Source organism: Nannobrachium achirus (assembly GCF_963921795.1).
Source record: "Nannobrachium achirus genome assembly, chromosome: 4".
Classification (NCBI taxonomy): Eukaryota; Metazoa; Chordata; class Actinopteri; order Myctophiformes; family Myctophidae; genus Nannobrachium; species Nannobrachium achirus.
The window spans coordinates 5772315-5786263 of NC_137813.1; the positions used below are offsets into that span (position 1 = coordinate 5772315).

The 13949-nt window shown below is 41.6% G+C and overlaps 1 protein-coding gene across 1 annotated transcript in view; it reads left to right on the forward strand.

Annotated features, from left to right (window-relative positions):
- Positions 1-274: 274 nt before the first annotated feature.
- LOC308283998 (testis-expressed protein 2-like) overlaps positions 275-13949 on the forward strand; it is a gene marked incomplete at its 5' end in the record, with an annotated part of 61389 nt that continues 47714 nt past the window's right edge. Inside the window, 2 exons of the mRNA XM_080724520.1 lie at positions 275-515; positions 1053-1353. Coding sequence (XP_080580646.1) covers positions 275-515; positions 1053-1353 — 542 coding nt within the window. The remainder of the gene's footprint in view (positions 516-1052; positions 1354-13949) is intronic.

Sequence of the window (13949 nt, forward strand, 5' to 3'; positions counted from 1 at the left end):
TGTGCAGTGTTGAGCAAGAATCGTTGGTCTTGACCTTTTTAGAAAAAAGAAAAAAAAAAAGGGGGGGTTTTATAAAGTAATTTTAATGTATTTGTCTTGATACCTCCTACACACATGTTGTAGAATGTTCTGAGGTTTTTGTAAGTGTGACCAAAGATTAATAAAGGCGTGGTTAAATGTCTCTCTCTCACTCTCTCTCTCTCTCTCTCTCTCTCTCACTCTCTCTCTCTCTCTCTCTCTCTCTCTCTCTCTCTCTCTCTCTAGCGGTGTGGTGATGACCAGCCAGGGGGGCGGCGGTGGCGGCAGGGGGAGGGGCCAGCCCGCGGCCCCGCCCCCTCGCTGCCACGCCCCCGGCCCCAAGCTGCAGGTGCAACGCTCCGTGTCGCGGGACACCATCACCATCCACTTCTCCGCCCTGGGCACCGAGGAGGACGAGGAGGACGAGGAGCTCTACGGACCCCCGCTGCCGCCCGCCCCGGGGGGGCCCGGGGACCCCCCCGACCAGGAGGACACAGGCTAGTGGTGTAGTCACGTCTGTTTAACTCTCTTACTGCTACATTAAGGATTTAATGTCTTAAACTGCCACCAAAATAGCTTAAAATTTGCTTACCTTTGCTATTTCATAGAAAAATATCCATCCATTATTTCCAAACGCAGTCTTTTGTAAAAGACAGTCGTGGAACAAAAAAACAGAGTGTAAGTGTATGGTTGCTTACTTGTTTTACTTCCTTACCTTTTGGGTAGTTTGTTTCTAAATTGCTGCTGTGGCTTTTGGAAGAAAATATGGATTAGAAGTCATTTTTGGGTCATTTTTTCCTTGACGTGAAAAAGTTTGAGAACCACTGATTCAGAAGAAGGATTTAGAAGACATTTATAGAATCGGGTCAAAAATATACAAAGACATTTTCACGTATTTTCAAAAATAGCAGACCTACAAGTTTGCAGTGTGTGAGCTTGTATGTCTGCTATTTTTCAATGGTTAATGCATAAAACAATGGTTAAAGTGCTCTTAATCTGCGATTGTTTTTGACGCTTGCTTTGTTTCCTCACAGGCCTGGAGGCCAGCGAGGAGCTGCTGCTGTTCGAGAGCGCCGCCGCCGCGCTGTCCGTGTCCTCAGCGCTAGAGGCCGCCACCGGGGGCGCCGTCCTCCCCGTCTCCTCCTCGCGGCCTCCGGTGCATCCTCCATCGCCGCACGGCCCCTCCTCCCCGGCCGTGGCCATCGTCCCCGCCTCCTCCTCTTACTCCTCCCACTCCCCCCTGAGCTCCACCCCTCCCGTTAGCTCCTCCTCCTGGCCCTCCTCCTTGGAGAGGCCCCTCGCCGCCCCTCCACCCTCCTCCTCCTCACCGGGCAGGTATGTGGGGGTTTTGGCACCATCGTCACATTTTTAGTTAACTCATTGAGTGCCTATCCCGAATTAGTTCGGGATATATTATCGCATCCCAGAGTGCCTATCCCGAACTAGTTCGGGATATTAAAAAAAAAAAAAAAAAAAAAAATTTTTTGGACCCCATCAAATCTAGTGAACATGATTTCAATCGCGATTTTGCATGTTCCACCCCCATACAACCCCATCTAACATACAGGGCAGCCATGTTTGTTTACATAACATGTAAAACATAATGGCGATTATCTCAAGAATGCCTGAACGGATTTCCAATCGGATTTTTTTGTTTGAAAGCTGTGAACAAACTGCACAAATCCACTCCAATGCAATCCAGGATTGCATTGGATTTTTTAGAGCTCATTCTTCTCTGTTTTTTTCCCATGCATGAGGTGTGCAAGGTTTAATCATGGCTAAGTTGACGAAAATAAGGCTTCTAAAATGCTTGGTAGCCAATAGCTAACTTCAAGCTAACTTCATCCTCTTCCTGTACATGCACAAAGGAAAGTGTTCAGGCAAGTCATGGCTGCAGGGCTTCTGCATATACCAGCATATCTCTATGGGATTTTCTATGGCCACTGGGCGCCCTCTAGTGGTGAAAGGGTGGCACTAAATGAGTTAAAAAGCCCCAGCGGGGTCCAGGGGAAAAATCCGCCTAAAATATGTATGCCCAAATTGGACACAAAACTACAATGATTGTGGCTACTCTTGACTCACCAAATATCAGCTAACCCCTGAGAATTCACAAATGCAGTGTAAAACTTCACATTTCTCTTACCAAATTGTCCTGCTGTGATCACTTACCTAGGAAAAGATGATTGAAAATGTTGCTTTTTGAATAGTGAATGAGCCTCAAGACCTCATTGAAAACATATATAAATATAGCTGCAAGCAGCGATAAAGTGGCCAAGGCAAAAGCATCAAGGGAAAGCAAAGAAGACATCAAAGAGAAACTAGAAGCAGTGTTCTTCCGAACAGGTCAGGTGTTTTTTTTGGCCCACTGGTGACTCTATAACAGGCCAATGTGAGAAGGGTGGCATCTGTTCCTTGGCCTAGTGGGAATGTGTGTGCAAAATCTCACACACATAGCAGGCTGCGTTTGAGACAATTTGTTCAAAAAGGAGCAATCCTGCAAACCTTGGAATTCAATTTTAGCCAATTAGATAGAATATGATATCGGACAAATCCGTCATGATCACATCACTGTAGAGATACTGTGTACTGATTTGTGTGATTTTCTGTCTATAGCTGCAGAGCGAGATGAACAAATCTCAGTGAGAGTTGCAAGGGCCCCATAGCCTAGTGCAGTGTTTGTTATTTTTGCCTTTTTCTTGAGTTTTGCCTTTTGTTCCCGTTCCCGAGTTCTTCATTTTTAGATTTTTGGCAAAGTTTATTTTTGCCATTTTTGAATTTTGGGTTTCACTGTACAACTGCATGGTGGGGGCTGGATAAATAAAAATCTTAACGAGACACAAATTGCTTATTATAAGCAGACATGGCAACCCAGAACCCAACTACTGACACTTTAATGCAAGGACAACAGGAAATCAAATGATGTTTTTCAGGACAGCTTTTTCAGCCCCCGCCTTTTTCAGGATATGAACAGGATAACAGGGGCGGTGCCAGGAATAACATGAATATATAGAGATAAATAGTAATACTGAATAAAAGTACGAAGGTATTGGCATCAACTTGAATTTTTTTGAAAATAGCAGATCTACAAGCTCACAATGCAATGCAACGCATGAGCATTTACTGGAGTAGCCTAGAAGTAAGACTATACAAGTGAAGTATAAAATACCTCAAAATTATACTAAGGATAGTATTTGAGTAAATGTACTCAGTTACTTTTACACCCCTGGCATTGTAGACCCAGATGCTTGTGAAACATGATAAAGAAATAGTCATGCAATAGTATGAATTTCAGTTTATTTACACAAAGGATTTGCAATTGCAAAATATTTGGCAGCATTATTTTCTGTAAGTGGCTAGCAGAGTCAGACTTAACTAAACTTAAATTGTTTTTATTGAAAAACGTTGAGGGGAAGGCGGCTGGGGGTCAAAACTTGGAACTTTAGACGCTCACATGGGGCTGCCGTCCTGTGGGCAGAGCAGACTATGGATTCCAATTGGGGGGTGTTGGAACCCAGCCAGCCTAGGTGGGGGAGGGAGAGAGAAATGAGGTGAGCTTCAGAATAATTACAGTTGAGCCACAAGTTAGAGAAGAGGTGTTCAATCTGCCCGTTCCACACAATTCAGAATAATGAACCCACTTACACTGCCGTTCTTTGGCTTCAATGAAGCAATCTGGGAGCTGGTACTGATTGTCAGCTGATTGTCAGATGGGCTTCAGGTGTGAGGCTGAGCTTCCCCTGCATGGTTTGAAACAATAAACGAATAAATGAATGCACTCAAACATCATTACTTTATAAAGAAACTCAAAGTCATTACTTCAAAATCAAATCAAACTAGGAATGAGTGTCACTGCGGCTGCTTTTTCCTACCCATAACCATAGGTCAGACAGGATTGTGTCAGTCTTTCTGCAGGCTCGCCATCTTTCAGATTCAGTTCTAGGCAATAAACCTGGCCTGGATCAAAGAAAAAGGCCAAATGAATAGAAAAACAACAAATTCAAATAATCTGCTGCACTACAGGCTTGAAACAAAATAATTCCATTAATCTCCCCAACTAGGCATTGGCATTAAACTCAAAATACATCAATTCAATAATCAACGTTGCAGCTAACATACAAGCATTACATTCCAAAAGAAATCGTTTAACATTTAGATACCAAAACCAAAAACAACATAACATTTCAGAGCACATGGTCAGCTTACCAAGTGACACATTGTTCCTCCATCATACACAGCCAGTGTATCGAGTGGATCAGGTAGGTATGTTCAGGTGAGGTAAATCTAAAAGACAAATTATAGTATGGGTAAGTATAATGAATGAAACTGTTAGAAATTGGAATAGTTGTTGGAATAATGAACAGTGTACAGACCTGCAGCTGCTGCATAATGTAGCAGTGAGTAGCAGCAACCACCAGCACCATGCGGCTTCAAACAATCTGAGAGGGGGGGAGTGGCCTCAACTCAACCACTATTTATACCCTTGCTTAAGAAGGTTGCCATGTTTGGTCGGGTTGCCATGTTCAGTTGCAGTACCAGGGTTTTCACGGCAAAATGTTGTAAAATGTATTTTAAATGCATGAGGTAAGGCTTGAACAGGGGACTTCTGGAATGATAGACAAAGGCCTTACCATGTGAGCTATGCACAGCTCTGCACAGTGAGAAAATATTACTTTAAATGTTTGTTTTAGAAGCAGAAGAATAATTTGCATAAAACTTGCAATGTTGATAGAATTATTAAAAAAGCATGTTTCAATTTTTAAAAAATCCGATCTGACAGATCTTTAGATATTGGTCCAAAGTTCATGTAAAAAAAGTTCTGTGCACGTGACGCGAAAGTTCCGGAATAAAAGATGGTTTAAGTGTTTTACGAACTGCTCCAAAAGGCGGAAAATCGAAGGGCGGAGCTTACTTAACAAAGACACAGATGTCTTCAGCTTGAGTCAAGGCACGCGTGTAAGCAAGTTGCATGTCTTCAAACAAAACGAGGCATGACTTATGCCCCTTTAAAGTTTGAGTTTTCAAACGCTTCGTATAGCGCCCCCCTTTGGCCAATTGGAGTAAGATTGCTTTCAGTGATATTTGGACTAACCCTCGACATATTTGCCAAATGCCATGAACGTATCACTTTGCATGTATGATTTAGAGGCAGAAGAATAATTTGCATAAAACTGCAACATTGAGTGAATTATTAAAAAATAATGTTTCGCTTTAAAGAAAATCCGGCCGCTGTGCGATGACCGTGTTGGTCCAAAGTTCATGTAAAAAAAGTTTTGCGCACGTTACGCGAAAATCCCAGGAGGAGATAGATTTTGACTGTTTTTCATATAATTCAAAATTGTGGGAGAGGTAAAGGTCAGAGGTCAAAAGTCAGAGCGTAAAAGTTGTTCGGCATGAGGAGACGCATACGTGTATACAGGTTTCATTGCTGTACCTGAAACAGGGCATGAGCTACACCAGTTCAAAGTTTGCACTTTCGAAGGCTTCCTACAGCGCCACCCTTTGGCCGATTGTTGCGAGCTTCGCGTTTTAGCCGTTTGGCATAGTCCTCTGCCATACTGCCATGAACGTGTCACTTTGCATGTATGATTTAGAGGCAGAAGAATAATTTGCATGAAACTGCATTATACGGTTAATTATTAAAAAATAATGTTTCGCTTTAAAGAAAATCCGGCTAACTTTTCAGACCGTATTGGTCCAAAGTTCATGTAAAAAAAGTTTCGCGCACGTTACGCGAAAATCCCAGGAGGAGATACATTTTTACTGTTTTTCATAGAATTCAAAATTGTGGGAGAGGTAAAGGTCAGAGGTCAAAAGTCAGAGCGTAAAAGTTGTTCGGCATGAGGAGACGCATAAGTGTATACAGGTTTCATTGCTGTACCTGAAACAGGGCAAGAGCTACACCAGTTCAAAGTTTGCACTTTCGAAGGCTTCCTACAGCGCCACCCTTTGGCCGATTGTTGCGAGCTTCGCGTTTTAGCCGTTTGGCATAGTCCTCTGCCATACTGCCGAGTTTCGTAAAAAGCGACTGCACGGTCTAGCCGCTAGAGCAAAAGTGGCGGAATAATAATAATAAATATAGCTGCAAGCAGCGATAAAGTGGCCAAGGCATAAATAGCAGGAAAGCAAAAAGGCATCAAGGGAAAGCAAAGAAGACATCAAAGAAAAACTAGAAGCAGTGTTCTTCCGAACAGGACTTCGGCAGGTCAGGTAGGTTTTTTTGGCCTAGTGGTGACTCTATAATAGGCCAAAGTGAAAAGGGTGCCATGCGTTCTTGGGCCTTTCACGGCAATCGTACGTTGCATGCAGGAGGCATTTTGTTCCAAAAATGTGTTTTGCTAAAGTTGACCCGCTGGTGGCGCTATAACAGGCCAATGTGAGAAGGGTGGCATCTGTTCCTTGGCCTAGTGGGAATGTGTGTGCAAAATCTCACACGCATAGCAGGCTACGTTCATGATTTGAGACATTTTGTTCAAAAAGGAGCAATCCTGCAAACCTTGGAATTCAATGTTAGCCAATTAGATGATATCGGACAAATCCGTCATGATTACATCACTGTAGAGATACTGTGTGTACTGATTTGTGGGATTTTCTGATAAAATCTGAAGGAGTAATATCGAAGAATGTGTTTTCGGCCTTCTGGTGGCAGATGTGAAAAATGCAGGGCACAGGTTTTTCCTTGGCCTCTGGGAAGTGTGCATACAAAGTTTTACACTAATCGGGGGAGTTATAGATAAAAGCACAAATTGACCTTTACACAACATGTATGCAAAATACTATATGCAACAGACATAAAATACTGTGATACTATTCACCCAGTTTGCTAATGTACATAGTAAGCCTTGCCAAGCCATGAAGACCATAACTGTAAAGTCTACCAAATGTCATGATTTTAAGCTCATATCAACCCCAAGCGGGATTCTATCCAACGTCCTTCTGCATGAAAGGCACATGCCCTGACCACTACACTAGACAGCCACAGCATCTGTTAACCATGTTTGTTTAAAAAAAAAAAAAAAAAAAAAAAGTTCTATGTAGGCTGAGTGCCTTGATTTTATTGATTTTCTTTTTCTTCATATTTTGGAGGCTTGTGGTGAAATCAATCTGAGTAAATGTAATCTGAGTATTTCTGAAATTTTCGAGTGATCATATTTTCTTGTGCACGTGACCCCATATTGGAGGCCATATTGGAGGCTCGGTCTAGCCGCCTGTGCCCTATAGACATATGCACCCTGCTTAAAGATATTGCACGCACACGCATGCACGCACGCCACACAGCGAGAGAGCTGCAAGGCCCTATCCATGGGCTGCGTTTATTATTTTTCCTTTATCTTGAGTTTTGCCTTTTGTTCCTGAGTTCTATTTTTGTCAAAGTTTATTTTTGCTATTTTTGAATTTTGGGTTTCATTGTAGGCTACAAAATTGCATGGAGGCGGCTGGATAAATGAAAATCTTAAAACACCTCTCTTAAGCCGTTCTTTAGAGCCTAGGCCATCAGCCAACTTCACACACTGGTTTAAAAATATTAGAATGCCCAATAAGCAACTATAGTATTTTTATAGACACAAGCATACATGGCAACCCAGGTACATTCAGAGCCCAGAGCCTAGAACGTCAACTACTGACACTTTAATGCAAGGACAACAGGAAACCAAATTATGTTTTTCAGTACGTCTTTTTCAGCCTCCGCCTCTTTCAGGATATGAACAGGATAACAGGGGCGGTGCCAGGAATAACATGAATATATAGAGATAATACTGAATGAAAGTACAAAGGTATTGGCATCAACTTGACATTTTTTTAAAATAGCAGATCTACAAGCTCACAATGCAATGCCACGCATGAGCATTTACTGGAGTAGCCTAGAAGTAAGAGTATACAAGTGAAGTATAAAATACCTCAAAATTATACTAAGGATAGTATTTGAGTAAATGTACTCAGTTACTTTTACACCACTGGCATTGTAGACCCAGATGCTTGTGAAACATGATAAAGAAATAGTCATGCAATAGTATGAATTTGAGTTTATTTACACAAAGGATTTGCAATTGCAAAATATTGTAGCAGCATTATTTTCTGTAAGTGGCTAGCAGAGTCAGACTTAACTAAACTTAAATTGTTTTTATTGAAAAACGTTGAGGGGAAGGCGGCTGGGGGTCAAAACTTGGAACTTTAGGGGCTCACATGGGGCTGCTGTCCTGTGGGCAGAGCAGACTATGGATTCCAATTGGGGGGTGTTGGAACCCAGCCAGCCTAGGTGGGGGAGGGAGAGAGAAATGAGGTGAGCTTCAGAATAATTACAGTTGAGCCACAAGGTAGAGAAGAGGTGTTCAATCTGCCCGTTCCACACAGTTCAGAATAATGAACCCACTTACACTGCCTTTCTTTGGCTTCAATGAAGCAATCTGGGAGCTGGTACTGATTGTCAGCTGATTGTCAGATGGGCTTCAGGTGTGAGGCTGAGCTTCCGCTGCATGGTTTGAAACAATAAATGAATAAATGAATGCACTCAAACATCATTACTTTATAAAGAAACTCAAAGTCATTACTTCAAAATCAAATCAAACTAGGAATGAGTGTCACTGCGGCTGCTTTTTCCTACCCATAACCATAGGTCAGACAGGATTGTGTCAGTCTTTCTGCAGGCTCGCCATCTTTCAGATTCAGTTCTAGGCAATAAACCTGGCCTGGATCAAAGAAAAAGGCCAAATGAATAGAAAAACAACAAATTCAAATAATCTGCTGCACTACAGGCTTGAAACAAAATAATTCCATTAATCTGCCCAACTAGGCATTGGCATTAAACTCAAAATACATCAATTCAATAATCAACGTTGCAGCTAACATACAAGCATTACATTCCAAAAGAAATCGTTTAACATTTAGATCCCAAAACCAAAAACAACATAACATTTCAGAGCACATGGTTAGCTTACCAAGTCACATTGTTCCTCCATCACACACAGCCAGTGTATCGAGTGGATCAGGTAGGTATGGTCAGGTGAGGTAAATCTAAAAGCCAAATTATAGTATGGGTAAGTATAATGAATGAAACTGTTAGAAATTGGAATAGTTGTTGGAATAATGAACAGTGTACAGACCTGCAGCTGCTGCATAATGTAGCAGTGAGTAGCAGCAACCACCAGCACCATGCGGCTTCCAACAATCTGAGAGGGGGGGAGTGGCCTCAACTCAACCACTATTTATACCCTTGCTTAAGAAGGTTGCCATGTTTGGTCGGGTTGCCATGTTCAGTTGCAGTACCAGGGTTTTCACGGCAAAATGTTGTAAAATGTATTTTAAATGCATGAGGTAAGGCTTGAACAGGGGACTTCTGGAATGATAGACAAAGGCCTTACCAGGTGAGCTATGCACAGCTCTGCACAGTGAGAAAATATTACTTTAAATGTTTGTTTTAGAGGCAGAAGAATAATTTGCATACAACTTGCAATATTGATTAAATTATTAAAAATGCATGTTTCAATTTTTAAAAAATCCGATCTGACAGATCTTTAGATGTTGGTCCAAAGTTCATGTAAAAAAAGTTCTGTGCACGTGACGCGAAAGTTCCGGAATAAAAGCGGGTTTAAGTGTTTTACAAACTGCTCAAAATGGCGGAAAATCTATGGACGAAGCTTACTTAACAAAGACAAGGATGGCTTCCGCTTGAGTCAAGGCACGTGTGTAACCAAGTTGCATGTCTTTAAACGAAACGAGGCATGACTTATGCCCCTTTAAAGTTTGAGTTTTCAAACGCTTCGTATAGCGCCCCCCTTTGGCCAATTGGAGTAAGATTGCTTTCAGTGATATTTGGACTAACTCTCTACATATTTGCCAAATGCCATGAACGTGTCACTTTGCATGTATGATTTAGAGGCAGAAGAATAATTTGCATAAAACTGCAACATTGAGTGAATTATTAAAAAATAATGTTTCGCTTTAAAGAAAATCCGGCCGCTGTGCGATGACCGTGTTGGTCCAAAGTTCATGTAAAAAAAGTTTCGCGCACGTTACGCGAAAATCGCAGGAGGAGATAGATTTTGACTGTTTTTCATATAATTCAAAATTGTGGGAGAGGTAAAGGTCAGAGGTCAAAAGTCAGAGCGTAAAAGTTGTTCGGCATGAGGAGACGCATACGTGTATACAGGTTTCATTGCTGTACCTGAAACAGGGCATGAGCTACACCAGTTCAAAGTTTGCACTTTCGAAGGCTTCCTACAGCGCCACCCTTTGGCCGATTGTTGCGAGCTTCGCGTTTTAGCCGTTTGGCATAGTCCTCTGCCATACTGCCATGAACGTGTCACTTTGCATGTATGATTTAGAGGCAGAAGAATAATTTGCATGAAACTGCATTATACGGTTAATTATTAAAAAATAATGTTTCGCTTTAAAGAAAATCCGGCTAACTTTTCAGACCGTATTGGTCCAAAGTTCATGTAAAAAAAGTTTCGCGCACGTTACGCGAAAATCCCAGGAGGAGATACATTTTTACTGTTTTTCATAGAATTCAAAATTGTGGGAGAGGTAAAGGTCAGAGGTCAAAAGTCAGAGCGTAAAAGTTGTTCGGCATGAGGAGACGCATAAGTGTATACAGGTTTCATTGCTGTACCTGAAACAGGGCATGAGCTACACCAGTTCAAAGTTTGCACTTTCGAAGGCTTCCTACAGCGCCACCCTTTGGCCGATTGTTGCGAGCTTCGCGTTTTAGCCGTTTGGCATAGTCCTCTGCCATACTGCCGAGTTTCGTAAAAAGCGACTGCACGGTCTAGCCGCTAGAGCAAAAGTGGCGGAATAATAATAATAATAAATATAGCTGCAAGCAGCGATAAAGTGGCCAAGGTAGAAAAAGTAGGAAAGCAAAAAAGCATCAAGGGAAAGCAAAGAAGAAATCAAAGAAAAACTAGAAGCAGTGTTCTTCCGAACAGGTCTCCGGCAGGTCAGGTGTTTTTTTTTTTGGCCTAGTGGTGACTATAATAGGCCAAAGTCAAAAGGGTACCACGTGTTCTTTGGCCTTTCACGGCAATCGGACGCTGCATGCGGGATTTGAGGCATTTTGTTCCAAAAATGGGTTTTGCTAAAATTGACCCGCTGGTGTCGCTATAACAGGCCAATGTGAGAAGGGTGGCATCTGTTCCTTGGCCTAGTGGGAATGTGCGTGCAGAATCTCACACAAATAGCAGGCTGCGTTTGAGACATTTTGTTCAAAAAGGAGCAATCCTGCAAACCTTGGAATTCAATGTTAGCCAATTAGATAGAATATGATATTGGACAAATCCGTCATGATTACATCACTGTAGAGATACTGTGTGCCCATTTGTGTGATTATCGGATAAAATCTGAAGGAGTAATATTGAAGAATGCGTTTTCGGCCTTCTGGTGGCGCCATAAATGACAGAGACTCTTCCGATTTTACACTAATCGGCATAGTTATTGGTAAAAGCACAAATTGACCTCTACACAACATGTATGCAAAAGACTATATGCAACAGACATAAAATAGTTCCAAAGAACTCCTCAAGGTTTTAACTCAATATCTTTATTTTCCAACTTTTTCATTAGTTGTCTTTGTTGAAGAGTTGGTCATCAGGTTGTAAACCTTCAAAACAGAGGGTTAACAACCTAGCCATTTTCAGGCATGTCTTTTAAATCACAATGTTTTCAAATAATTCAAGTAGTAAACGTCTTCAAATAAAGTTTTTAAACATTAAAGGGATATTCCACTTTCAAAAAACTTTTTGTCATTGTATGGTCTAATCAGGCTTGTGTGAACACCCTGAACAGTTTTTAATTTTCTTCATTCAGTATTTAGATATTTGATGAAAATGTTTTCTGGCCCGACACGCCCAGTCCCTCTCCCCACACACACTCATTGTAACTTCAAACTCCATTTTAACCATGATAGATTCATTAAAAACACCCATTATTTTTTCTGGTGACTCATAATACCCTCCTAATACGTGAGCAGGCCGTGTTTTTTCCATAACAGTTTTCATTATTTTTTTATATATTGTTATTGTATTTAGTTTTTTCCATTTTCCCAAAGAATTATTAAAAATACATGAAAAACGTTATGGAAAAAACACGGCCTGCTCACGTATTAGGAGGGTATTATGAGTCACCAGAAAAAATAATGGGTGTTTTTAAATAATCTATCATGGTTTAAATGGAGTTTGAAGTTACAATGAGTGTGTGTGGGGAGAGGGCCTGGGCGTGTTGGGCCAGAAAACATTTACATCAAATATATAAATACTGAATGAAGAAAATTAAAAACTGTTCAGGGTGTTCATACAAGCCTGATTAGACCATACAATGACAAAAAGTTTTTTGAAAGTGGAATATCCCTTTAAGTATTGTGAAGTCTGAACCCAAACCAGCACACGGAAACAGTTCTCAAGGTGAAAACGCAATAAGCGTTGTTTTATTCAATGGGGCGTTCCCCTAAAACATGAAATAAAGTTCTTCCCAAAACCGGGGCTTTTAACTCAAAATATGCTTCTTTCCAGAACTTAACAAACAGGGGTTACATTCGAAACATATGTTTCACAGTATGCCGTTGCTTCCATTAACACATGCCATTTCTCTTCCAAGACTCAGATGCAGCTCCTAATTTGCCTACAATGGGAACAGATAGAACCACCATTAGCAATGTGGCAAAATACAGAGCAAATGTGCGACAGAGGAGAACATAGTGGAGTTTTGCTTACTGCTCGATGGAAGAGTCCCTTCGAGAGCCAGCTACACAGTGAAGCAGAGCTCGGTGGTTAAGAGCAAAAACATTTGGATTGCCTGACTCGGAGAAGCTGTGTTGCGGCCAGGTGCTGACAAATCAAACTGATTGCAACAAGCAGCCATCTTAGCTGCTGCATTCTGGGAAATGTAGTTTTTCTGAAAACCAAACTAAGCCATCAGTTAGATTCAGTTCACACGCACGCACGCACGCACGCACGCACGCACGCACGCACGCACGCACGCACGCACGCACGCACGCACGCACGCACACACACACACACACACACACACACACACACACACACACACACCTGTGCCTAACCATTCTGCATTAGAAGTGGGATTTATGGCTCTTTGAAGTGAGACAGTACCATCGACCTGGCTAACTAAAAAGAGCCGTTCAAAAGACTGGCTCATTTGGCTCCTTGTATATTTATATATTTTTAAAAAGAATTTGTTTAAACATGAATCCACAAGGTGGCACCACATTCCTCTGCTGACAGTTGAGATCACAATTTAGTATTTACCCTTTTCATAAAATGTGTGTGTAAATTAAGCTACCTTGACTTTTGTTATTCATAATACACCAAAAAAAAACAAGCAGGCAACAATGAACTCGCTCCTCCACTTGCTCTCTCTCTCTCACTCACTCACTGTACTCAGTCAGTACTCAGTGGAGTAGCAAGGAGATGTTGAATTGGGGGGAGGGGGTCTCCCCCCCAAATGAACGGCTCTCTACTGCGCGAACCGGATCCCAACGTTCACTTCAAAGAGCCGTTCAAAAGATTTGATTCGTTCGCGAACGTCCCAGCTCTATTCTGCATCTAGCCTAAGGCCCAGATCATGGGAAAACCCTACTCACGTCAGGGTGGGGGGTCCCCAGTTCAAATATGATTCTTTTTGGTTTCAGTGATATTTGGACTTACCCTCTACAGTAGTTCATCATGAAAATTTTACTTTGCATGTATGTTTTAGAGGCAGAAGAATAATTTGCATAAAACTTGCAATGTTGATTGAATTATTAAAAAAGCATGTTTCAATTTTTTAAAAATCCGATCTGACAGATCTTTAGATATTGGTCCAAAGTTCATGTAAAAAAAGTTCCGTGCACGTGACGCGAAAGTTCCGGAATAAAAGCGGGTTTAAGTGTTTTACGAACTGCTCCAAAAGGCGGAAAATCTAAGGGCGGAGCTTACTTAACAAAG